The sequence below is a fragment of the Arvicola amphibius genome, chromosome 3 (genome assembly GCF_903992535.2).
Source record: "Arvicola amphibius chromosome 3, mArvAmp1.2, whole genome shotgun sequence".
Lineage (NCBI taxonomy): Eukaryota > Metazoa > Chordata > Mammalia > Rodentia > Cricetidae > Arvicola > Arvicola amphibius.
This window is the reverse complement of record NC_052049.1, coordinates 7,300,992-7,327,927: the sequence shown is the minus strand read 5'-3', so window position 1 is coordinate 7,327,927 and position 26,936 is coordinate 7,300,992. Positions and strand designations below refer to the sequence as shown.

The following is a 26,936-nucleotide window of genomic DNA, read 5'->3' as shown; positions in this document are numbered from 1 at the left end:
AAATTCTGCTTGGGCTGCAGAAATGACTCAGTAGGCAACGGCACTTGTCACGAAAGCCTGACAACCCGAGTCTGAGCTCCAGAGCCCACACATGGGTGGAAGAAGAGAACTGACTCCTCAAAGCTGTCCCCTGACCTCCACATGTGTGCTGGGTCACTTATACAGACACACACACACACATATACACACATACACATATACACACATACACATATACACACATACACACATACACACATGCACACACATACACATGCACACACACATACATATACACACATGCACATACACATGCACACATGCACATACATATATACACATGCACGTACACATACACACATATACACACATGCATTCACACATACACATACACACATATATACACACATGCACATGCACACATGCACATACGCATATGCACACATACATATATACACACATATGTACACATACACACGTGCACATATACACATACATACACACACGCATACGCACACACATACATATATAAACACACATATACACATACATACACATATACACGTACATACACGTGCACACACGTACACATATACACATACACACATGCATACACACATATACACACACACACATACACAAGTAATAATTTTTTAAAGACAGAAATCCCTTCTGCTTGGGCATGGTGTATATATATTCCTGTAACCCCAATACTGAGAAGGTGGAAGCAGAAGGATTGGGGATTCAAGGCCAGCCCCAGTTATATGAGAACCTAACAAAAGACAAAAATAAAATACCTCCTTTGTCCTAAAGCACCACAAAGGTACTCATATTTCATTGGAAAGATCCAGAGTTTACTTTCAAATCTTTAGGTTTAATCACTATTGCCTTGTCTTCTACTGGTGATCTTTGTAGAGGTCTAATTTCCTTCTTCCACATGGTGAGCCAATGTTGTCATCCACCATTTGTGAACAAATTCACCTCCACTGGCCAGTAACACTACACTCAGGCGTGTCCAGTGTCACACAATGCCAGTGCACTCAGGCGTGTCCAGTGTCACACAACGCCAGTGCACTCAGGTGTGTCCCAGGGTCACATGGATGCCGGAGTGCTCTCCCAGCCCCTGACTTCACACTATAGTCTGTAGTGAGGAGCTGCGGGCAGCTTCCTGCCACCATGCTCTTGGCCACTGGCTAGCTTATGCCGCAAAATAACAACACACAAACTATATTCATTTAAACACTGCCTGGCCCATGAGTTCCAGCCTCTTATTAGCTAATTCTCACATCTCTTGCTTTAACCCATATCTAATAATCTGTGTAACACCACGAATGGTGTCTTACCGGGAAAGATTCAGCACGTCTGACCTGGTGGCTGGCTTCATCGCATCTCTCTCCCTGAGGAGAGGCACTGTGGTCTGTCCCAGAGAGGAGAGGCGGGGCAATTGTCTGAGCCATCTACCTCACTTCCTTTTTCCTGTTCTGTCTACTCCACCTATCTAAATCTTGCCCTATCAAAAAGGCAAGGCAGTTTGTTTATTAGCCAATGAGAGTCCTCCATCGATAGTCTTGCTCCTCTCCACTCTCACACTGTGTCAAAAATCACTATGAGGTTTGACCGTGTTGGAAACTAAACGTGCAAAGTGACAGCGTGAACCGGGACACTCTCAAGTGTGGACTGATGCCGGTTACGTGAAGGCAGCAAGTGGAACTCTTGCTTCTCAAGCAAGCAGGCTCGTACGCACCTCTCCATTCTGCCACAGAATGACATAGCAAGAAAGCCTCTGCCGAACATGGCTCCTTGACCAACAATTACCTGCTTCCCAAAGCCCAAAGTCAAAGCTTCTATTGTTTATATGTTACTCAATGGATATCAATTTGTTACAGTAGAATGAAACAGACTAAAATGAGGACCAAGTTTTGGTTTTGTTTTTTAAGTCAAATCACCTGAAGGGTGGAAAAAGTAAGTAAGCCATGTAGAACACCAGGTCACAGCCATGAGAGGACAGCCCGGGATGATGCCCGGGCTGCACGAACAGGCATTTTGGACATCTCCTAGGGAAGGACAAAAGGAAGGAACTCTTCAGAGTCACACTATAAACACGAGGGGTTCACAGAATCTAGAGACAAAAGTAGTAGAAAGTCAAACCCATCCAGTGTTTCTCTCGGACCCACGCAATACTCAATACAGTTTTCCTAGGAGTGTCTCAAAGTCACGATGGAGACCCCAGAATACTGAAGACGTCAGAAAAATGGGACATTCGTGAGACAGGCTGCAGACAGTGCGAAGTGCCTCAAGAGAGAGGCCACAGGTGCCACGGGCAACACTGTCTGAGACACAGGGCTAGCCAAGTCCAAGGAACCCAGATGATGACACCATAAGCCCTGATAGACAAACGTGGAGCCACACGTTGGTGGTCTTGCTTCAGTCAGCTCTGTCCTCGCTAACCTTCTGCCCCACCCCCTTTCAGAACGGGAATGCTCGCTCCGCACCTCTGTATCCTGGAAGTGCACACATGTGTTAGTCGCTTCTCTTTCCACTGTAACTGAATACCTGACAACAGTCAACTTCAGAGAAGATGAAGGGATACAATCAACTGTGGTGGGGAAGCCACAAAGGCGGCAGGAGACAGTTGATCACATTGTACCTGTCACTGGGAAGCGGAAAGAAGCCAGCAAGAAGAGCCAAGCTCTAGAACCTCAAAAACCTGCCCCCAGCAATGAGGTTAAACCTCGAAGGTTCCATAGCTGGGGACCGTGAGCTAAACCAAAAGGTCTACAAACCAGGCATGGCAGTGCGTGCCTTTAACCCTGACACTCTGGAGACAGAGGCAGGCAGAGTCTGTGAGTTCCAGGATAGACGTCTACATAGTGATACTCTGCCTCAAGATCAAATACCATCAAGTAAAGGACCTATGGCACTGGTTCTCAACCTGTGGGTCTCAAATGACCCTCTCACAGCGGTTGCCTAAAACCGTCAGAAATTATCAGATATTTACATTATGATTCATTACAGTTATGAAGTAGCAACGAAAACAGTTTTATGGCTGGGGGTCACCACAACATGAGGAACTGTACTAAAAGGTTGCAGCATTGGGAAGGTTGAGAACCACTGGCCTATGGAGACATTTCACACTAAAACCACAATGGTATCTAGTTTGGTTTTGATTTTCACAAGAGCTGACAGCTGAGAGACGACTGTGAGTCTCGGAGGTGACTTTGGACTTGGAGTTTTGAATATGTTAGGATGGCTAGGACTCTGGGGACTTGAGAGATGGACTAAATGCATATGGCATTGAGATCAATACGAGACTTTAGAGCCCTGGGGTAGGAGTCAGGTTGACTAAAGGCAAGGCTTGTGATGGTTGGCTCTGACTGTCCACTTGACTGGACTAAGAAACACCCAAGGAAGTGGTTCCCAACCGTCCTAATGCTGTGACCCTTTAATACAGCTCTTCATGTTGTGGTGGCCCCAAGCAAAAAGTTATTTTTGTTGCTACTTCATAACTGTCATTTTGTTACTGTTATGAATTGTAATATGAATATCTGTTTTCCGATGGTCTTAGGTGACCTCTGTGAAAAGGTCGTTTAACCCCCAAAGGGGTCACAACCCACAGGTTAAGAACTGCTGGCCTAGGGCATTAAGGACATATACTTTGGTCTTGAATGTGAGGGTGTTTCCAAAGGTGTTCAACTGAGAGGTGAAGGTCTACACTAAATGTAAGTGGCACTACCCCATGAACTGGGGTTTTAGGTTGAATAAAAAAGAAAAAATACAGTTGAACACCAGCAATCCCTTCCCCTGCTTCCTAATCCGCCCAGATGTGAACAAGCAACTCCCACTACTAGGCCTGACCTGGTCCCTCTGCCAGTCCTCCACTGCCTAGATGGATGGCCTCCCCTAAACCAGGAGCCAAAATGCTTTCTCCCTTAAGTTGCTTCTTGTGGGCTATTTGGTAGTAATGATAAGAAGAGCTAACATACTGAAATACATAATCATTGTTGTCTTGTCAATAATCATAAATTTTACTAGATGTTATATCCGCTGTGATTGGAGACATATAACTAATTCCACTTATCAGCTTGGAAAATTTCTCTGGGCTTCAATCAGGACTTTCCATATGCTTAGACAGAGAGCATTGCAGTTTCTTCACCCAAAACAGTGATCTTCTTTGGAAATTAGGACAAAGAGTTAAAGAACTATTTTTCTATTGTATAATCTCATTAAACATTTAAAATGAGATGTATGAAGGATTTTAATAAAAGGAAAGTACTAAACAGTAAAATAAATTAAAAATAGCTAAAACTTTTATATAAAAAACTGAAAAAATAACTTAATGCATAGGGTGGGGGGATGGGAAGAAAGACAACAGGATTTCGGTTTGACCGCTCTGAATGAGGCTGCTTACTAGGTGTAGTGGGCTAGATGAGAATGTCCCCCACAGTCTCAGACATTCAAAACTGGATTCTCAATTGGTGGCACAGTTTAGGGGGTCATGGAGCCTTTGGGGGATGCAGCCTTGCTGGCGAAGGTACATGGCTGGGGCCAGTTCCCAGAGTGTCTCACTTCATCCCCTCCATAACCCACTAAATAAATACCCACTTTCTCTGCATGGTGTGCCTACCCATCTCGGTTTCTCACCCACCATGGGGCTCCGTGCCTAGGACCCGCGGGCCACTTGGGGAAGTGTCATTTTATTTATTTTTACAGTTATAGTTTTCCCCTTCTGTAGCTGCTTCCAGCTGACCTACTGCAGGCTTCTCCTTAGTGATAAATAAAGCCCTGCTCTGTGTGTGTGTGTGTGTGTGACTGTCTAATGTGTGTTAGTGTATGTCTCTGTGTGCATGTATCTGCATGTGTGTATCTGTGTGTGTCTGTGTATGACTGTCTATGTGTGTGTCGGTACATGTCTGTGTGTGTTGTGTGTGTGTGCATTCTGGCGCATAAAGACCCATGTATGCACATGTGGAGTTTAGAGGCTGATGTCACGTGTTCTTTTGGCACAGGGTCTTTTCGCTGAACCTGGAGTTCACTGGTTGTCTGGTCAGTAAACCCCTGGGACCCATTTGTTGCCTGTCCCACACTTGGAACTTAGGTCCTCAGGAGGCTAGGCTGGCCAGCCCTTTGTACATTAAACCTGTCTCCCAGTTTCCCTGTTCCCACAATGTTTTAGAAGACTGTTTCCACAAATCCCGGGCTGGATTCGCAGACTCTAGCTTACACCATATGAACCTGTGCAAAGGGTGGAGAATGGACAAGTTGATTGGTGATTCCCTCAGACAACTAACCTGGTTGGTTCAGCTTCTGCCCCAGCCACTCAAGGGAGGTCTCTGGATCCGAAACACCAGTGTTGCCAGGAGTTGAAGAGAAATGCAAACCTCAGGTCCCAGCTCCAGCCTCCTGAGTCAGAACTTACACTTTTAAATAAGCTCCCAAGTGGGCTGTGGGCCATAAGACAGGAAGGTGCAGGTAAGGGTACTGGGTGAGTGAGACTCTTGGCAGGGCACACTGCCCACACTGCCCAGGAGCCTGGGTCCACACACCTCTCCCTCATTCAGCGATGCCAGACATAGCGTTCACCTCACTTTTCTGTTCTCCTTTGACTGTGACTGGTTTCTTTTTTCTTTGAATGAGGAGGCACACCCACTCTCTTGCCTTGTCCAGTCATTCTCGTGGTGTATTCTAATAAATGCTTGCCTAGTTCCAGCCTAGGTACCCAGAGTCACCCTCAAATGCCTCCCTCATACTAGTGCCAACAGACTACCTCCTTGAGAACACATGAAAGTCCCTTGTGACAGGCGGGCTGCAATGGTCATGAAGAAAGGCAGGAAATGGTGGCTTATACTTAGTCTTTTAGATTTAAGAATATATAGGCATAGTTCCATTTGCTAAGAATAGGTAACTAATCAAATATCCACAGAAAGAGGCCCCAGGGGGGGAAAGCCTGAATAATCTTCATCCACTACCAACAGGCAGGCACTGGCAGGAAGTGGAAACAGAAAGAGGAGCCAAGAAGACGGACACAGAAGGTCCTTCCTGTGGGTACACTGGGCCTAGGGAAGGAGCCCGGGAAGCAAACAATGCAATGTGAGCGGGGCCAGGGGACAGTGGGTGAGGCAGAGCAGGAGGAAATCGTCCCATGCCTGGGAAGGGTTGGCACAGTGCAGGTCACCAGAGGAAGAGGGAGGACAGGACCATGTCACAAATGCACAGAAGCCTCCAGGTGAAGGTTGTCACAGTGTGTGGGCTGAGGTGACCTCATCAGGGAGAGCCACAGCGCGGTGAAGGGTCTTCACAGCATGGAGTATCCCCAAAAGCCTGGTTCCCCAGCGGGAGAAGAAGATGAAAGACAGCCTTTCATTTTCTTTTATTTTCAAAATAGTCTCTAAATACATGTCCCTCCCCGCCTTTTTTTTTTTAACCAAGCTGCTGACTCATTTGTGATCTCAGATATAACTGAAACTGACACCTGTCTGTCTGACTCATAACTGTCGGGGCAGATGACCGGGATGGGACGTGCTGGGCTTTGGCACGCCTGTGCTTTCAGGTGTGCGCTAACGTCTCCTAATGTGATTCCCTTATGTAAAAGCATTTAAATTATAACCTTTCCCAAATGTGAAGGTGCTCGATATCATTAGTCACCAGGGAGATGCAAATGGAACCCACAAAGAGACAGCACCGCACACCCACCAGAACGGCTAAAATTAAAAAGACTGACGATCCCAAATGTTGGCGAGGGTGTGGAGCGCTCGTGCTCCCGCAGGTGGGGGTGTGGAGTGGAGGCCACCACTGGAAATCTGGTTGCTCTTCAAGCCTACACGTGCCTACCTCATGACACAGCAATGCTCACAGACACACTCTGGAGAAATACCACCTTGTGCTCAAATTAAGACAAATACAGGGACATTGGGAGCCTGATTCACAACTCACAGGCCCAAATGGCACACAGTGTCAACATTCATGGTTAAGACACCTAACAAAGATGGGTACAACAGCTCATGCTTGCTAGCCTATTTCTTGGGCTACATGGAGAAGAGAAGAGGAGGAGGAACAGGTAAACCTGGAAATACACAAATTTACAGAACATGCTTAAGAATAAAAGAACAAAATCTTGCTACATGCAACAACTGATAGACCTTGAACAGTCCACTGAACAAACAGCCAAGTCCCAAGGAGTGTTTGCTGCCATACAACTCAGCAATTCCAGCCCTAGGTACACATCCAAGGGAGGTTAAATCGGAAACACAAAGAGGGACCTGCGCACTTGGGTTCAGAACCGCTTTATTCACAATAACGAAAGCACCCAAGGCTTTGGCAGATGATAAACAACATGTGAGGTACACATAGAAGGCGATTTTCCCATTCTATAAAGGAAGGGAATCCTAATACACGCTACAACATAAGTAGTCCTTGAAAATACTACACACGTGACATACTCCAGGCACAAGAGAGCACATGGACCCCTCTGTGCATGAGCTGTTTCCATTGCTGGGATAACATAGCATGGCGGAAAGAAACCTGTGGAAGTTAGGGTTCCTGTCAGTTTGTGTTCCATGGGGGAAGTCTATAATGATAAGGAAGGCATGGCGGGGGTGGGGGGCAGCAGGAGCATGCAGCTGATCACAGTTTGTCCCACAGGAAGCTGGGAGAGCTGATTGATTAAGGGGTGAGCCTAGAAACCCTCACAGCCCACTCATAGTGATGTGCTTCTCTAGCAGGACCGACCCTCCTAAAGATTCCATGACTTCCCCCAAAGTCCCACCAACTGGTGACGAATGTTCAAATGCCTAAGCCTGTGGGGGACGCCGCTCATCCACTGCATTCTGTCTGTGTGAAACACGGCATAAGCAAACCGTACAGACAGAGTAGGTTAGAGAGCACAGACCCTGAGTGGGGAGGGAGTTGGTGATGGCTTCCCGGTCACAGGGTTGCTTTTGGTGACAAATCTTTGGAAACAGGGGTGATGGTCGCATAGCTTAACGCCACTGATGAGCACTCTCCCAACAGTGGTTAAAGGGGCCAGTTCCACTACACATATTCACCACAACGTTTAAAAACAACAAAATAGGCAAAAAAAAAAAATTGAACATTTCCTTTAAACAGGTAAACTAACATGTGAACTGTTTCTCACTTCAGCTATTCTCAGAGGGCACACCTACGTCAGCGGTGCACGACCAACCTGTTGAAAGCTTGCAGCTGTTAGAATACACGCGCTTTGCTGTGTGTAAGCAGCACCTCTGTAAAGCACACAGTGGGAAAGACCAAGCGCAGTCAGAGCTGGCAGAGCAGGGTTACCAGCCGGAGCTAACAGCACTGTGGCCACTGAGTGAGAAGGCAGCATTTCCTCAGGGTAGAGAGAAAGCAACCAAAGAAAGAGAGTGAGCAGGGTGGGGAACAGAAGGCAGAGGGACCTATCTGACTGGGCCCCTGACAAAGAAAACATTGAGGAAAAAAATCTAGGTCTCTTTGTAAACACACCAAGGTCCAGAAATCCAAAACCATTAGAATGCCCATGTACACACTCAACATATATCAAGTTGAAGTACAGGCTCATACTTAACACCCAGTTGAAGTAGGGCTTCATAATAGCAAGTATAATTAATGCTGGGATTACAAATGCACACACAATGACGTCATTCTTTTGCTTTGGTGTGTTTTCTTCCTTGCCTGGAACAGGCTGTCCAGCTCACTCCAGGAACAATAGATGCCCCAGGCACAACCAAGAAGTTGCCAACTTGTGAGGTCTACCATGCCCTGGATGAATTTCCCTCAGAAAGCACTTCCCCCTCCAAGAAGGGTGCTCCCCACCTCTCAGCTCTTCAGCTTCAGGCTGACACCATCCATGGAAAAGGAAAAAGCTGGTGATTTCCAGAGTTAGAATTGACTAGAAGGTGATGACCAGGACAGACAGGAAAATGTCAGGGCAGGGACTCAAAACTGAGGACAGAACCCTGGGAAAGCAGGCATGACCCTTGAGGGGTGCATGTGAAACCTTGTTATCCAGGGTTCTCAGCCTGCTCCCCTCTCCTTCAGTCACTACGGAAGTAACCATATTAGACATAGTTTAATTTACTGCTCTGGAATAGTAATAAAGACATTTGCAGCAGGGCACAATGGCACAAACGGGGATCTTAGCCTTGGAGAAGCCAGTGCAGGAGGATCCCAAGTTTGAGGCTAACTTGGGTTTTCTGGTGGGGTACTGTCTCAAAACAGAGGGATATCTTAGCCCTTGGTATCCACGAATGTGATCTTATTTGGAAATAGTCCCTTTGTGGATAAAAACATATCCAGGAGGTCTGAGAAAGAGAGAAAACAACATGAAAATCGGGGTGGTTTTTGGAGCAATGCCACTACACACCCAGGAGTGCTATGCTAGGGACAAGAAGAGACACAAGAGCTGAGCATAGGAGACAGGGAGTGTGGCTCTGCTGTCACCTGGATTTCTGACTTACCAGACTTCAGAACTGAGGGTTCAGGGCCCAGTCTGGGAGAGAGTAAGGAGAGAGGCCGGAATCAAACCCCACCCAGCACCAGGCTAGCCTTAGTTCCTCCCCTGAACCTCATCACATTTTCAGGGTGTCCCCGTTGCCCCAGTTCAAGGCCCTCATCCCAGACTGTGGGAGCCAGCCATGAAAAGCTAAGTATGAGCAGGTCACCTAAAAGAAGTTCTTTACTCCCAACCTTTATCACCTGACAGAGAAGAACTTTGACATGGATATATTTAGAGGCCTGAGTCTCAGGAGTTTACCCTGAAGCAATACCTGGCTGCAGAATCAAACCGAGATTAAGGAAATGCCTAACATTCCAACCACTGTAGATAGGACCACCTACCAGAACACACTCACCAGGACACTCCCAGACAAATGTCAGCCAATCAGGGGTCCTAAGCCTCAGAAACCCCTCGCCCCAACCTTTACTACTATAAAAACCCAACTCTAACTGAGCTCAGGGCTCTCCATTTATTCCAAAACGTTGAACATGCGGAGATTTTGCAAACTTGCTGAAAATAAAGGCTCTTTGCTTTTACATATGGGACCTGGTCTCCTTGTTAGTTTTGGTGGGGACTTTGTGGATTTGGGCATAACAGACACTGCTCAGCTCCCTCTGTGGGCTCACAGACACACACAAACCCCCCTCACTGAAACTTACTCCTCTATAGCCCCTCCCATTAAAAGGCTGCTCACTTCCCCTGAGTCCCAAGTCCCAGGCCTAAGTATGGTTGCTCATCACAGGGTTCCCAGCAACAGTAAGGATTACAGGTGATTTGTTCAGAAGTCCCCTCAAAGAACAAAGCAAGCAGACCGAATGGTGAGTGACTACCCTCCAGGGGCCTCAGAACTCTGGAGGGTTTCCCTTCTCACAGGGCCAGCGGCAGTGCTCTTGTGGCCTGCAAACACTTTTCTCACTTCCCAGCGAGCCAGCGAGGGAGGGCATGTCTAGAGACAGCAGCTTTTAAAAGCACTATGGATCCTTTCTGCTTGTCAGTCCCTTCAATGCAGTTATTCAACCCCCATGAGCCCTGGGAGGCCTTGGGAGCCACGAGGGACGTGGGGGCTCCTGAAGTCCCTAGAGATGTTTCTTTTACTGGGTAGGGTAAGTCAGGAAGCTATAAAGAATGACTTCTTGGCAGAGAAGGAGGTGACCGGAAAGGAGTTTAGAGAGGGATGCCAGGAACCCAGAGCTGCTGGGACTGGGTGAGATCAGCGGAGAGCCCTGGTAGGGAGGGTGCAGAGTGGGCAGGATCCAGCCACAGAGGAGGGAAGGGAAGGGAAGGCGGCTTTAGAGCACTGGTGGCAGAACTGGAGGTATTCTGTCAGGGTCAGGCGTGGGCCAGGGTAGGAGGGTGACTGCAGGAGGCCACAGGGGACAGAATTTCGGTCTAGGAGAGCAAGCTGGGGAAACTGAGCCATAGTGCAGGTGAACGGGGAGATCGGCCCAGAGAGGGGCCAGGGCTTCTGGGTTTCCTGGTTTCTGTTCTTTATAGGAAAACTTATTGTAGAGATAAATGTATATATGAGACACAAAGGAGGTGGAAGAGGAAGAGAGAAACTGGCGAGTTGTCTTGTAAATTTTAGCATTTTAAGAGGCAAGATGATTAAAAACCTGAGGCCAGTCTGGGCTAAACAGGGAGTTAGTTCTACGCAGAGAGAAACTGTGTCTGTAAACACAAGTCTCCAAGAACGCCAAGTGAGTGGACAAACCTGCTTCCAGAGGCGATTTCACGGCCCACCTGAGCGCCCTGCTAAAACTACCAGGGAGTGATCGATGCTGTTCCCCTCTGCATACCAGGGGGCGGATTCCTTCCTTCACCCCACTGCCCTCTCAAGGGGGCACACCTTGCAGCCGATCTTACCTTTCCTCTTTACCATCATGCACCATGCCACGCTTTGCCCGTTGTTCAGCCCCTGGAAACTCTACTCTTTCTAGCAGGCGCTCCAAACACTCCACCCTCTTCCTTTAGTCAAGAGATTTTTTTTTTCCTTAAGGGTAATATAAATAGTAAACACAAGTACTTATAAATTAATCAGCTCAAATAAATATATCAGTTATACATAAAATAAACCAAAATAAGGGTCTTAAAAAAGTATAATTTAAAAAAAAACAGCAATTCACTCAATGAGTACATAGAAAGAGAGACGTCTCCCAGCTCCCATGCCCGTGGTGGGTGGGGTCCTGTCAGCCTCAGCGGTCCCCTGTCACTGACACCTGTTGTAAAAGTAGGTATTTGTTTGGCACATATGCAAAAAAAAAACAAAAAAAAAAAAACAAAAACTAAAATCTGACTGTACGACACACGCCTATACTCAAAACACTTGGTCATTTGCCTACCTTTTCTTCTCCAGCTACCGGAAGGCTGGTAGACGGCCAACAAGAAGGACAAGCAGCTGACTGAGGAGACACACAGGACAAACACTTTGCAAATGTCACACACACACTGCCCCCTTTCAAACCAGTAAAGGAAAATGCAAACGAAGCCAGTAGGGCAGCACAGAACAGCATCAGGGAGATCCCGGGGTTCAGCAGGGCAGGTGATAGCACCCGCCACCAGGTCTGGTGAGCAGAATTGTCCTCTGACCTTCACCCATGCACCACGGTGATGGCGTGTGCACACACAGGCCATCTGTTTAGTCTAAGACCCTCACTCAATACTTAGAGAGTTCTACTCAAGAATCACCTACGCACGAGCTGCTAGTGACTCCCCGAGGTAGTACTGTCTTCACCTCTGGCTACATCTGCCTGCTTGCGGCTGTAACACATCTGTGTGTGCGCCCCTTAGGTCATGGTAGCCTCAGGGACATGCAGGAGTTGATCACGGGCCTCAAACACTTGCTTTCTAATACCTGAAGCAGTGTCTGACCTAAGGGAGCTTCCTTCTTTGTAAAGAATACTGAGTTAATAGCTATGATTTTATAGCCAAAACAAGGATAATGACCACGTAAAATACATGCTGTGGTAATTTAAAATGTATCACCAAGGAGAAAAGAGAAGGGGATACTGTCTCGCCAGGATCCCCAGCAAAGTGATGGACGCTGAGTTACAGCAATACAAATTTTACTTCCTAGTTTGTAAAAATCAACCTAGAAGTTGAGATAAAAGCATGGTTAGAAGTCAAGAAAACGGGGGCTGGAGAGATGGCTCAGTGGTTAAGAGTATTGCCTGCTCTTCCAAAGGTCCTGAGTTCAATAATAATAAATAAATATTTAAAAAAAAAAAAGAAGTCAAGAAAATGTTGCTAATCTTCTCCACAGGAGAGTGCTAAAGACAGAATGAGAGGTGGACAAGGAGAGAGGTGGAGGATTAAAAATGGCGTTAACCACCAGAGAAGCTGGGAAAACAAAAAACGAAAAACAAACAAACAAACAAACAAACAAAAAACCAGCCAGCACTGGTATGGACAGACAAAGGTGGGCGGGCATGGTGGCATGCATCTATGACTCTGGAGCCTGACACCAAAGAATCTCAAATTTGAGGCTAGCCTGGGCCATATAGGTTGCAAACATGTCCCAAATACACACATACATGCATGCGCGCGCACGCGCACACACACACACACACACACACACACACACGCATGCGCCATACAAGGATTGAGAATAACACATATGAAATAATGCTGATGGGTGGCTGGGATCTGACTCAGGGTGGGGGGAAACAGGGATAGGAACAAAAAACTCCATCTGCCACCACAGCAAGTCATGAGCGTCACCCCAAACTCATGACTCAAGACTCATCATGAGTGAGCAGGTTCCCTGGCAGAAGGGCATCCGGTTCTTGCCACATGGAACAAAGTGAAAGTGAGAACGGTAGAAAAAGTGGCCTGGCACTGTAAGCAGCAACCACGCCAGAGGTCCGGGGCAAATAACTGCCACTTTCTCCCGCAAGCTCACGGGCTTCTGAACGGTTTTCTGAATGCATGTGTCGGTTACTTGAGTGAAATGGGGCAGAAGAAAACAAACACAGGAATAAGAACACAAACGAATGGGATGTGGGTAGAGCAGAGGACCCAGAAAAAGTCCTTTGTCTTTAAAGGTTAAGTGTTAAAAGAAACGACCTGGACCATGGATTGAACACACAAGCAGCTTTGCTGGGCAAGTTAATGACTAAGTAATAAAATTTGTATAAAGCCAGGTGTGGTGGCGTGTGCCTGCAATCCCAGCGCTCAAAAGGAAACAGCACAAATGAGATGTCTAGGGTATCCCAGGATAAACACTGAAAACTTGTCTCCCTCCCTCCCTCTCTCTCTCTTTCTCTCTCTCTCTCTCTCTCTCTCTCTCTCTCTCTCTCTCTCTCTCTCTCTCACACACACACACACACACACACAAGCATGAGAGCTCACATCTCTAATCCCAGTACTTGACAGGTTGCACTGTGAGCTAGAGACCATCCTGAACTACACAGCAACTTCCAAACCAGCCTGGGCTACAGGGCAAAACCTTATCTCAAAGCAGGAGAAAATACTTGAGGTGCTCAGTAAGACGGTTCGTCAAGGAGAGGTGCTTGCCACCAACACTGGTTAGCTAAGTTCCATCGCCAGGACCCACATGATAGGAATATAGAAGGGAGTCCCTGCAGGCTGTCTTCTGACACACACACACACACACATGTGCCACAGATGCCATGGCATGCACCCCATCCCCCTCTCCACAGGCTCATGAAAACAGCATCAATCAATGTTTAAAACTTAAGAGCAAAAATAAACGCATATACATACGTACATATACACATATATAAATACATATACACATAGTAAAAAACAATTCATTCATCAATGAGACAGAGACATTTTGAGAGCATAGAAACAATGAAATAAATAAAATATATAAAAATAAAATAAATAAATAAAATATATAATATAAATGTACTAGACAAAAAATATAACATTCCTTTGAATAAAAACAATTAAAAGCAAAATTAAAAGGCCATTGAAGAACAGCAATCAAAATTCACAGTGCACAGGGGTTTATTTGAAAAATCTACAGGAGCATATTAAATATCAGCCTGAAGAACCAACTGTGTAATTATGATATTATAATTATAATCACCCAAATGGGTAAAGAACAGAACAACCAAAGACAGGCAAAGAGCTAACGAGCACGTGTGAGCACACCGACTCCTCAGCAGGCAGAGAAGGTAAATTAAAGCATTAACAAGATGACGAGTACTCACAATAAAGATAAAATAGCACGGAGAAATCACATATCCAGTGGCTGGTGCTGTCTCTGGGGGGAAAGCGAGGCCGGATCTTTACCTGGTGTCTAAGCCCAAAAATGAATCAATAAACATACGGCCACAAAGACACTGGGGGGAAATTCAGGCGACTCCTTCCGCAAACATGGCTTACAAAGGGTGGCTCGGCCTGGCAGTAATGGTCTTTGGTCCTTTAATCCCAGCACTTGGGAGGCAGCGGCAGGTGGATCTCAGTGAGTTCAAGGTCAGCCTGGTCTACAAAGCAAGTTCCAGGACAACCAGGTCTGTTAGATAAACCCTGTCTCAAAAAACCAAAAAAAGGAAGGAAGGAAGGAAGGAAGGAAGGGTGGGTGCCTTGAAGCTCAGTGTCAAACCCCAAACCCTAAAGAAATAAAATTCTCCTCAGCAAGAGACTGCTGGTTTCAGATGCTATACAGGGCAGCACTCAGACCCTCTCCTATATAAAGACGACTCAATATTTTGGTCCACAGCTGAGGGTGCGGTGCACGCCGTTAAGAGGCAGATGCAGAGGAACCAACTTAGTCTACATAGTGAGTACCAGGCCAGCCAAGTCAGCTACATCGTAATGTGCTAGCTCAAGGAAACAGGAATCTAGTGGAGACATCCACCTTCCAGCCAAGCAGGTCTGCAAGCCCGGTCTGGGAAAGGTGAAATCCCTGAGCCCAGCTTCAGGCTCCCTCCGGAGGGCTGTTTACTCACAAGGCTGCATCAGAGAAGCCAAGCAGGAAGCCAGCAAAAAAGGATCAGAGGAAAACAGTCCGGTGTGGAATTAACGACAGAACGACAGCAAACATGCAAAGCATGCCAGTGCGGTAGGAAACCCAAAGCTAGACTGCCGGATAAGGCAGGCCAGGAGAATGCACTTGCAATGGTCACAAGCTGGCCTGCAACAGTCTGCCCTGTTCTGTCTGCCTGTGGCAACTCTCTGGAGGGAGGTCAGCCACCCAGCGCTACAATATAATAGAATACAGGGGAAGAAATGACCAGACAAACCAGGAGACAAGACCAAGAGAAACCATCTCCAAGAGACACTGTATACTAACTAAAGCTGTTAGACTTTAAAATAACTTGTTACATTAAAAAAAAAAAGAAGAAACACAAAAAACTGATCAATGGAAGAAAGCATTTTTCTAGCAAAGACTGAAGCCAAAAAGGGCAGCGGGGACAAAATAATGGTTAGAAAGATACCTTAGTGGTTGAGTGCTTGTCAGCACACACAAGGTTCTAGAAGGTTCAGTGCCCAGAGCTGGAAAGGGGGGAAATAAAGGAGGGGGAGAAGAAAGAGGAGGAAGATATTATAAGTGAAATATGGAAGTAATTTTAAGAATTTAAAAGCAGGTGAGAGGGATAGGGAGAGACTAGTCAGTGGGTCCTGAGATAGTTACTCCAGGGCCCGTTGCCTAGTGGGGCAACCACAGCTACAGTAGGGAATCTTGAAAATCCAGAAGGAAATGTCTGAAAATTATCTGTCATAAGGGTGTGGCATCTATGTGAAGAGACCTCACCGAGACTTGAACATCACACATTACATGAAGGCACCAAAATGTTGCTTTTATTATGTATAATTTTGGTGGTCCATGTATCAGTCAAAAGCAACTTTTTTAAAAGGATTTAAAAACCAAGAGAAAATAAGGCAGGAACAGGAGAGAAGATAGATATTGGGGCAGTACTAGTCTGAATAAAAGTCGTGATAATAAGCACGGCGGTCCCTTTCTGGGGGAGGCAGTTTGTCTTGGTCAGTGCGTGCTAGGTAACAATGGAGTAACAAGCAAGCCCCAGACCCAATGGCGTGAATGACAAGCATCTCCTTCTTGTTCACACTGCATGCCACCTGCAGGTTGCTTCTACCTCTTTTCCACACTGGCTCAGGGTGGTGGAATAGACTCTACCTGGAACTGTAGGCCTCCTCGAAGAGGGAGGAGAGAGATGACCCAGAAGGTACTGCCACCAGGCCTGGGTAAGGCCTCAGCAGCAGAGGAGGTGGGAGGGGTGGAAAGTTTGCACATTCTGTTCTTTTGAGGGGAGGGGAAGACTACTGCAGGAATAATCATGGATGAAACTCAGGTAGGGGGATCATGACTGGGACCCCACAAGGTCCCTTCGGAGTTACAACCTAAAGAATCCGTACCACACTAAAAACCCTTTCAAAGCATTAACATCAGTAGCCTTTTCTTGCCAAGAAAACTTCACACACCCCAAATGTCTCTCAGCAAAAGAGTGTCTCCCCACTCCTTAGACAAGCACCCACCACTAGTGAGCTAAAAGTCAGCAACCATGTGAATAATGTCCTGGTACATGTAGATGTATGGGAAAGATACCCGTTTACACTGTGAAGTCAAACACCAGATGTGAGTCATGCCCCGGGGATGTAAATGGATGAGGCCCGTATTTACCCGGAGAAGATCGACATTTGAATCTGGCTCTGACTGCAGGAGACAGCAGCTTTCCAAATTATGCATCCCAGTGCCTCACAGGAAGACTTGCTCAGCACTAAAAGACGGATGAGAACAGTACTTTGATCTAAATGTCATCTTACGGAGTGTTTGGAAAATTGAGGGAAGAAAGTAACACACACACAGGCACAGTAACGGGTGTCCCAGGCACACTTTATTCTAACATTGCATCAAATCCAGTGGTTTCTAAGCAAGTAGCGGTCACTGGCTGTGACACCAATGCCACCTTCCTCCTTTCTTCTCCACATCCAGCTAGGCTTTTCCACATCATCACCTGGTGGCAGAAACAGCAGCAACTGGCAATGAACACAGACAACAGAGGAATCTCATGAGCCACTTGAACCAACATTATCATAGAGAGGTCATCACAGGGACTGGCTAGAAGGAAAACTGATAGATACCCTGGGGATGGAGGAGGGGTCGGGCTACAAGGTGAGGCTAGAACTACAGCTGTCATCTTCTGCCTCACACGCCCCTGCGGTCAGCTATCACAGGTGACTATTGCCTGCCACACGCCACAGCCCGGGGAAAGCGGTCACCAAGCACGCCTGGTGCAACCGGCAGCCAGGCATGCCTTCAGGCAGCAGGCTATAGGGCTGGAGAAGGCAGGACACCCACAGAGGGCTTTCTTGTCTCAGGCTCCCGCCTGCTTCTTTCTCCACCCAGAGCAAATGAAGCCTCCTCATCCACACACACAGTCACACCCCGAACCCTTGTATGTCCCACAGCGGTGGTCACACCACTGGAAGACACCACTGGAAGCTACCACCGTGAATCCCAGGTCCCTCCTGCCTTTGTTCCCGCCAGTGTCTCTGCTCCACACCAAAGCCTCTACCTTTCTTGTCTTTTTAGAAAAGTCCAAGCTCTCCCATCAATTCCTCCAAAAATGCTCATTCCCTAGATGCCACGCACCGCACCCCCGTGTCTGCGTTCGCTGCGCTGGCACCCAGTTCGCGAGATTCAGGCAAGGGGCAGGAGGTTAAAATACACAAACACATACAGACAGAGAGACAGAGACACGGGTCATCCTTGAATTCCCCAAGAATGCCCCCTTTATTATGTTCAGGGGCAGATTATATAGAGATAGCCACACCCCAGCCAAACCCACCAGAAACCACTCTGCCATCAGGAACTCCTGAAGGGCTCGTGCTCAGAACAGCTGTAGGCACTCAGATCAGGGGATTACAAGAAATTCAGGATCTGGGGTCTCACTGCTCCCAATACCTAGAAACAACATGGTGAGGTGTTTCTCTAGCTTCTGTCTTTCATCAAGGGTTTCTTCCTCAGCAAAGAGGGGAAGTTTCATCATGAACCAAACCCTGCAAGAGCTCCAAGTCACTGCCTGCTTATCTTTTGTTCTGAGAACTCACCACCCTCCCCAGGGAAGCAGTTCTCATGTTTTACTTGAGCGTTCCAGTAATCCCTCACAACAGCACAGATTGCGTGAAAGCAGCAGGGTCCTCTGCTCAGCATCCTCCCCACCAGAACCGCCCAACGTGGGTACATACGCTCAAGAGAAAATAAACACATTAAACTCAAAAGGCGACTGTATGAAAACTCTAGCATGTTTATGCAAGCCCTTTTTGGCTTCAAGTAGTACTAGTTATTAAAAATCCATTTGAAAAAGTGAAAAAATAAAAAATAATGTATGCCAGGGATGTAGTACATGTCTGTAGTCCCAGCATTTGGGAAGGTGAGGAAGGAAGATGGCAAATTCAAGAGGAGTTTGGGTTACACGGTGAGACTGCCACACACACACACACACACACACACACACACACACACACGTACACAGCAGGGTTGCAGCTCTCTTGGGAAAATACAGATCACACAATCACAGAAGGGATGAAGCAGCCACCTACAGCTTCTAGCTAGCTCCCCCATGAGCTGCAGCCTCCCTGAGCACAGGCTGGCTGCCTCCGCTTGTCCTCTGTGCCTGCAAGCACTGGAGAACTGTGGAAGGGTGAGAAGGAAATCTGGAGTGTTTACAGAATTAAGAGGAGAGGTTTTACGCCTCCAGGGACTAATCCCCTCAATTTGGGAGTTTCGCGCGTTCTTTTACTCTGTTACAATCCCAAGAGGAAAATATAGTCTAGCGTCAATATTCAAACAATAAAATTCCAAATAGTGCACGCCCTTAATCCCAGCATTTGGGGAGGCAGAGGCAGGCAGAACACGCCTTTAATCCCAGGCAGCTGGATCTCTGTGAGTTCAGGGACAGCCTGGTTTACAAGAGCTAGTTCCAAGACAGGCTCCAAAGCTACAGAGAAGGACCCAGAAGCATTCACAGAAAGGGGATATCTGAGGGCAAAGTGAAGCCAGAGGAAGAGGACGTGTCCCATGGTGACAAAGAGGTAGTGCCGGCTTCTGTGACAGGAAGGGAAGCTAGGAGCCACTGGATGAAGCTGAGTGAACAGTAGGACGTGGCCTTGAAGGACGAGACTCCGAAGACAGTCTTGTTGACAAAGGCTGGAGGTAAATCCAGATGTGGAGGCAGGTCAGATCAAAGGTCAGGGAGGGAGCATGAATCTAAGTGACAGCCCATTGAACACTGGGAGCCCAGATGGTGGAATTACTTTGAGGGACCTGAGAAAAGGTGGGTGATCTTCAGGGTTGCAGCCAGAGGCAGGGACGTAATCAGAACCAGGTGCGAATGTACACTTCAGGGCAAGGTAAAATAGCAAGCCCCACCAGGCACCACGTTGCTTCTCCGTACTCCCAGGTGTGTGAAGTTGAAATAGAAAGACCAGAGTTTGGGGTCAACCTGGACTACACAGTGAGGACCCACCTCTAAAAAAGGGGAAAGGGGAAAGGAGCTGGGGAAGGAGAAGTGGGAAAGGGAGAAGAGGAAGAAGGGAAAAAGAAAAAGAAGGAGGAAGAGGAAGGAGGCGGCAAGGTGGACCCCAGTCTGAAATCATCAAGAATTTCTAGCAGTTACAGCAGAGTATTGGCCCAGGGGTCCTGGGAAGCCCAGGCCAGCCGCACAGGCCACACCCCCTAAGCCTGGGGAAGCAGCAATATGGGAAGTGGGAGAAAACAGAGAGGAGAATCCTGCTGATCCAACTGTGAGAGACCCTCAGGACAGCAGCCAGGGCTGAGCAGACAGCTTGGAGGCTTGGCCAGCAGCAGATCACACTGCTAAGCTAAGGCAGAACCAGCCAGGGCTCTCCAGAGACTCAGAACCAATAGGAGGTTCAGGCGTGGATTGATTTATTTTAAGGAGCTGGCTCACATGATTGTGAGGTCGGCCAAGTCCAAAACCCACAGGGCAACCCTGGAGGCTGAAGATAGGCAGGAGTTAATGCAGCGGGGCTGTTGGGTTTCGGGTTGTCTGTCTGTGCTGTGTTATGGGTGTTGCATGTGCATATTCCTGTAGGCATGTGTGGGTCTATGTGGGAGGGCACATATGCATGTGTGTGCATGCAGGTGGAGATCAGAGGTTGATAGAAAGCGTCATGGTCCAATTAAACATTGAGCTCACTGATTTGGCTAGGTGGGCTGGTCAGTTGGGTCCAGGGAGCTGCCAGGGTTACAGACTCGCACCTTCCACGGCCAGCTTTTGCACAGATGCTGGGGTCTTAACTCACTTCTCCGTGCTTGTGTGGCGAGCCTTCTCTCGCCGAGTCATCCCCTAAACCCTGCTTTTGTTTTTATACATTAGAGGCAGGGTCTTACTCTAACTCACGCTGACCTAGAACTCAGGATGAACTTGCCCAAATTCTCCTGCCTCAGCCTCCCAAATGCTAGGATTGAAGGCTAGAGCGGTCATAGAGTCTACTGATCAGATGAGGCCCCCCCCCCCCCCGCCGCCCATTACAAAGGTGACTATTGATACTGATAGACCACAGCTCCAAGTCCCTAGGAAGCAATATCTAGACCGGTGTCTGATTAACTGCATCACTACTACAGCTAGCCAAGCTGATTCAGAAAATGAGACTGCACAGGAAGAAGAGCCTAGACTCGGGAAAGGGCCTCGGAGGGAAGGAAAGAACTGAAGGCCTGTAGACCAGGTGACCCAGGAGGGGCCAGGAAACAGGCAAATGGGAAGCCAAGCAAGATACAGGGCTGCAAGCAGGAAGCAGCAGAGAATTGAATTTCTGATTGAGACTATTTCTGGGGGTGGTTGTTTGGTTTTGCTTTTTGTTGTATTTTGGTTTTGTGACTTTCAGAGCTGGAGAGAGTGGAACACACTTGTGATCCTGGCACTCGTGAGGAGGAGACAAGGGGATCATTCTGAATTTAGGGCCATCTGTATTACCAAATCAGTTCAAGGCCAGTCTCAAAAATAAAATAAAGAAAAAATAAAGAAAAAAAGAAAAAGAAAAATGGCTGGAAAATCATGCACATATCATTCTAGTGATGTGTTCTCAAACTGCACGTCTCTTCTGCAGCAGAGATACTTAAACACAAACACACAGTGCTCTTCTTATCCCTTCAGCGTCCGATGCTGTTCTCGTAGCAGAAGCTTTGACACAGCCATTCTCTTTACGAATGCCATAGCTCAGCAGTGACTTTCCATGTCATTGAGAAATGCAGAGGCTTCCTGCATTTGCTGGTGTGCACACCACACACAGTCCAACCCACTGCAAACAAAGCCGGCATGATGAAAGGTCCCCTCCGTGAACTAAGGCTAAGGAATAGAAAGAGTGTCTTCAGGGTTGAAGATCCCAATATAATTGTTCACAGAACTTAGGTCCCTGCGAGTGACAGCCTCTAACAAGTAAAGTAGGCTTTATATTTTTATGATCGCCCCAAATGCTTCCACACCTCCCTGCAAATAAACCCAAAGGATTCAGATTCATTTATCCACAAAAGGAAACTAAAAATGATTTTTTTGTTTGTTTTGTTTTGTTTTTTTGAGACAGGGTTTCTCTGTGTAACAGCTCTGACTATCCTGGAACTCGCTTTGTAGACCATGCAGGTCTCAAACTCACAGAGATCCACCTGCCTCTACCTCCCAAGTCCACCTGCCTCTACTTCCTGAGTTCTGGGGTAAGGGCGTGTACCACCAATGCCTGGCTAGAGATTATTATTTTTATTAAAAACAGAGTCACCAGTTTCTCTAGTGTGTCTAATGTCAGAGTGTCCTACAGAATCTATTTACTTCTCCTGTGACAGGAGCTAGAAGCCTTAACTCCCCTCCCCGACTCTTACCAGGGCTCTCTACCCCCCAAGAAGACAGCTCTGCTCTGTGTCCCCCTGCTGCATGATGGCTTTCGTATGACAAAGCGCACGCTGTAGGGCTGGAAGAAGGCCCACTGGGGATAAAGTGTTGGTTACATAAGCATTAGGACCCGAGTCTGGATCCCAGTCCTCACGTAAATGACAGGAGTGATGTGTGCACATCTGTAACCTCGGTGCTGGAAGGATGAAGGGCACAGAGGCCAGTGGATCTGGACTCACCGGCTAGCCAGTCTGGGTAAAATGGAGAGCTTCAGGTTCAGTGAGAGACCCTGACTCTAAAACTACAGTGGGGTGTGATCAGGTGATCGCAGAAGGCAGCCCGACATACGTCCAGTCTCCACGAGCACAGACTCAGTGAGTGTACGCTCACAGATGAACGAACACGTACGTGCACACACAAACACAAAATCCCAGTGTAAACTGAATGCCTGGTCCTGCTGGTGCCTGCTGGGGGAACCCCCACCATCACAGCCAACCAATCAGCAAGGCCTGGTGCAGCCCACCATGAAACAGGACATAAAGATGACACAATGTGCAAGAGTCTCTTCTTCCCCTGCCTCACAGTGCCCACTGAGGGCCTTAGAAACTTCTGGAAACACGCTCCGGCCTGCTCAGGGTGTTTGTACACCAGGGAGAAGAAGGTCACCACAGTTCAGCAAGCTGGGCTCAATTATTAACTAGGTGAGTGAGCCTGGCTTTTCTGCACCTGGGACTCACTTTCCAGAAACCCACCCATGTTCTCAAGCCAAACAAAAGAAGCTAGCGCCACTACAAGCCACAGCTGGGGGACAGCCAGGTCAGTGCCTGCTATTTTAGCAGATGACTATCGTCCCATGAGTTGTCAGGCAGTGATGTTGAAGCATTAGGCAGAAACGGTGGAGTGGGCGGGCGGGAAGGGTCCTTTGGGGCTGGCACTGGGCCCACACTGAGGGAAACAGAAGTTGGAAACTTCTAAACTCCACCGCAGCCGCTCGTTGACCCCAACCTCAGACCCAGGATGGGTCAGTAAAACAGGAACCTTTGCTCTGACTGATACTCAAGGAAGATGAAAACCTGTGGCCATCACTGACAGGACAGCTGCAGTCTCTCAGCGATTCTCCCTCCAAGGTCTGGGTGCCTCTGGCTGCCTCCAGGCCCATCTGCCTCTCCTCTGCTTACTACAGCAACACCTCAGTGCCCACTCGCTCTGAGTCGGGGTGCACCCAGGTATGTGCCGCAGCTGCCCTTTCTAGGAGAACAAGAGTCCTTGACACATGACTGTGCAAGAATTCCACTCTCTGTATAACCGAGGATGACCCTGAACTCCTGGTCCTCCTGTCCCTACCTCCAAAGGGCTGGTGTTAGAACATGTACCACACCAGCTTACATTTTTTTCCCATCTATCCATCCTTCCTTCCTTCCTGACAATGTCTCTCACACTACAGCCCAGACTGGCCTTCAGATTCACAGCAAGCAATCCTCCTGCCTCAGCCTCTTAAATGCTAGGATCACAGGTGTAAGCCACCACAACCAGTTTCCTTAATTACCCCCTTTGGCTTAAACGTTTGCTTTGCTTCCACCCGATTCCAGGCTAAAGTGCAGCCAGCAATACTGAGAAACAACCTGGATAGTAATTCACTCCCAGAAGCCATAGCTGTCGATTGAACATCTACCACCGAGCGAAAGCTTCCTATTTAAGGACCTCACGTATCCCCACAGAAGCATGGGAAGGTGCTGCCGTTCCCATGGACCTTTCCGTTTCAGACCTACAGAAAACCAGATCAGAGAGCAGGTGCTGGGTGGGAGAAGACGCTTGTTGTTAAGCCTGACGACAGAACTGATACCTTCTTGTGGCTCTCTGACCCCCACGGGCACCGTGGTACACATCTGTCCACACACATACAAAGAAAACAAATAAGTATAAAAAGTATTTTACAGGGCTGGAGCATTGGCTCAGCCACTAAAGATGCTCGTTGTTCATGCACAGAACTGGGCTTGGTTTCCAGCACTCATATGGTGGCTTACAACCATCTTAACTCCAGTACCAAGGAACCCAAAGCCCTCTTCTGGCTTCGAGGGCACCAGGCATGCACATGGTTCTCATACATACATGCAGGAAAAACACTCATACCCACAAAATAGCAAAATAAGTCAATCTTTAAGAATATATTTTAAGGTCTTTGATCCATTTGAACTTAAGTTTTGTGCATAATGATAGATATAAATCTATTTGCACTCTTTTACGTGTTGATATCCAAAGACCTCAACATAAAATCAACCACTCTGAACCTCATGGAAGAGAAAGTAAGATGTATACTTGAACGCATTAGCACAGGAGGCCACTTCCTAAATATAACCCCAGTAGCACAGACACTGAGAGCAACAATTAATCAATAGGACCTCCTGAAACTGAAAAGCTTCTGTAAAGCAAAGGACACAGTCAACAAGACAAAACGACAGCCTACAGAATGGGAGAAGATCTTCACTAACCCCACATCAGACAGAGGTCTGATCTCCAAAATATACAAAGAACTCAAGAAATTGGTCATCAAAAGAACAAATAATCCAATAAAAAATGGGGTACAGACCTAAACAGAGAACTCTCAACAGTTGAATCTAAAATGGCTGAAAGATACTTAAGGAATTATGTTCAATATCCTTAGCCATCAGAGAAATGCAAATCAAAACAACTCTGAGATTCCATTTCATACCTGTAAGAATGGCCAAGATTAAAAACAATGATGACAATTTATGCTGGAGAGGATGTGGGGTAAAGGGAACACTCCTGCATGGCTGGTGGAGTGTAAGCTGGTACAGCCACTTTGGATATCAGCATGGCAATTTCTCAGAAAATTAGGAAACAATCTACCTCAAGACCCAGCAATACCACTTTTGGGTACATATCCAAAGAAAGCTCATTCATACCACAGGACATGTGCTGAACTATGTTCATAACAGCATTATTTGTCATAGTCAGAACCTGGAAACAACCTAGATGCTGCTCAACGGAAGAATGGGCAAGGAAAATGTGGTACATTTACACAATGGAGTACAACTCAGAAGTAAAAAATAATGAAATCTTGAAATTTGCAGGCAAATGGAAGAATCTAGAAAAAAAACACTGAGGTAACCCAGACTCAGAAAGACAAATATAATATGTACTCACTCATAAGTGGCTTTTAGACATAAAGCAAAGACAAACCAGCCTACAATCCACAACCCTAGAGAACCTAGACAACAAAGAGGACTCTAAGAGAGACAGACACAGATCTAAATAGGAAGGAGAAAAAGACAAGATCTCCTGAGTAAATCAGGAGCGTGGGGGGTCACAGAAGAGGGTAGAAAGGGAGAGGGGAGGAAGGGAGGGGAGTGGAGAGAAATGTTAGTGCAATAAAAATATTATAAAATCATAAAAAACAAAATCTCTTTCATATATATTTCACATATATATGAAAGAGATATTTTTTATATATAATTTTAAAGACAGATTAAAAAAAAAAGAAGATGACTGTTTTTGAGCATTCCTGCCAAAGCAGTCAGAAGAAAGACCTGGGAAGGGGGTATGAGAAGAGGGTGCGGGAAGGGGGTGTGGGAAGGGGATACGGGAAGGGGGTGCGGGAAGGCGGTGCGGGAAGGACACTGGAAAGATAAAGATCAGCACTCAACTGTGGCTTCACTCCTGCTCTGAGCCCACATAGCATCCAGCAAAGACAACAGCAGTTGGCAGAGACGATAAGAGGGCTAGCATCTGGTGGTAGAGGGCACCTGAAGCTGCAGCATCTGTATTCAGCGGTCTGGGTTGGGGTGGCTCTCCGTAGCCAAGAGGCCGCTTCCTGGGTCAGCAGCCTAGGGAGGCTCGAGACACTGAGCATAGGAACGCCACACTCTGGGCTGGGCTCATTTCAGTCACGTCACCAAAGGTAAATGTAAGCAGAAAGCGAAGGTGGCATCAAGGGGGAACCCCCACTAACATCTTGAAATAGTTAACGGGCCCACAGGAAGTTGCGCTCTTCAACGTTTGTCCTTGATGCCAGTACCCCTGCGTATGACACAACAGCACTACCAGGAACTTGACATTGCTGCAAACCACAGATGGAGTCAGGCTGTACCTGTACTGCAAGTATGTATGTGTGAGCATATGTGTTAATGTGCGTATATATGTATACATGCACGGTGGGCAAGAGTATGTGCATATACACTATGTCAAAGTGTGTCCACGCATATGTGTACTGGAGTATGTGAATGCATGTGTATTTACACGTGGATGTAAGGATGCAAGCCTGCATTGTGTGAGAGGGTGCGTGCATACATGTGTATGAGTGTGTCTGTGTGTCTCTATGTGAGGGTATGTGCACAAATGTGTGTGAAGGCATGTGCATGCCTGTGTTTAATTCCATGCACTTTAACCCGCATATGTTAGGTGCAGAACAGTCCCATCCCCGGGGCTCCTCCAGTTGTCTTTCTGCAGCAGCTCCGCCTTCTCCAACTTAGAGTTGTCCTCCGTCTCTACAGTCACACTATTTATTCAAGAGTGTCAGTCTTTAACGAGCTCTTTTCATCAGAACTGGATACTGGGCCCAGGGCCCCACATGCTACATGAACTATTACCACTGAGATGCACCCCTCCTTTGA

General features: G+C 47.2%; 1 protein-coding gene across 5 annotated transcripts in view; it reads right to left on the bottom strand.

Moving 5' to 3' along the window:
• Ankrd33b (ankyrin repeat domain 33B) overlaps positions 1-26,936 on the bottom strand; it is a 65,678-nt gene that overhangs the window by 28,742 nt on the left and 10,000 nt on the right. The window contains exon 1 of one of the 5 annotated variants that reach the window (XM_038322300.2): positions 5,268-5,286. The exons of 3 other annotated variants lie outside the window; for them this stretch is intronic. Coding sequence is in view for 1 of the 2 variants with exons in the window: in XM_038322301.1 (XP_038178229.1) it covers positions 17,312-17,437 (126 nt within the window). In the remaining variant the exon portion in view is untranslated. Of the gene's footprint in view, positions 1-5,267; positions 5,287-17,273; positions 17,438-26,936 lie in introns of those variants that run through there. One more of the 5 variants, XM_038322301.1, reaches the window with a different exon arrangement.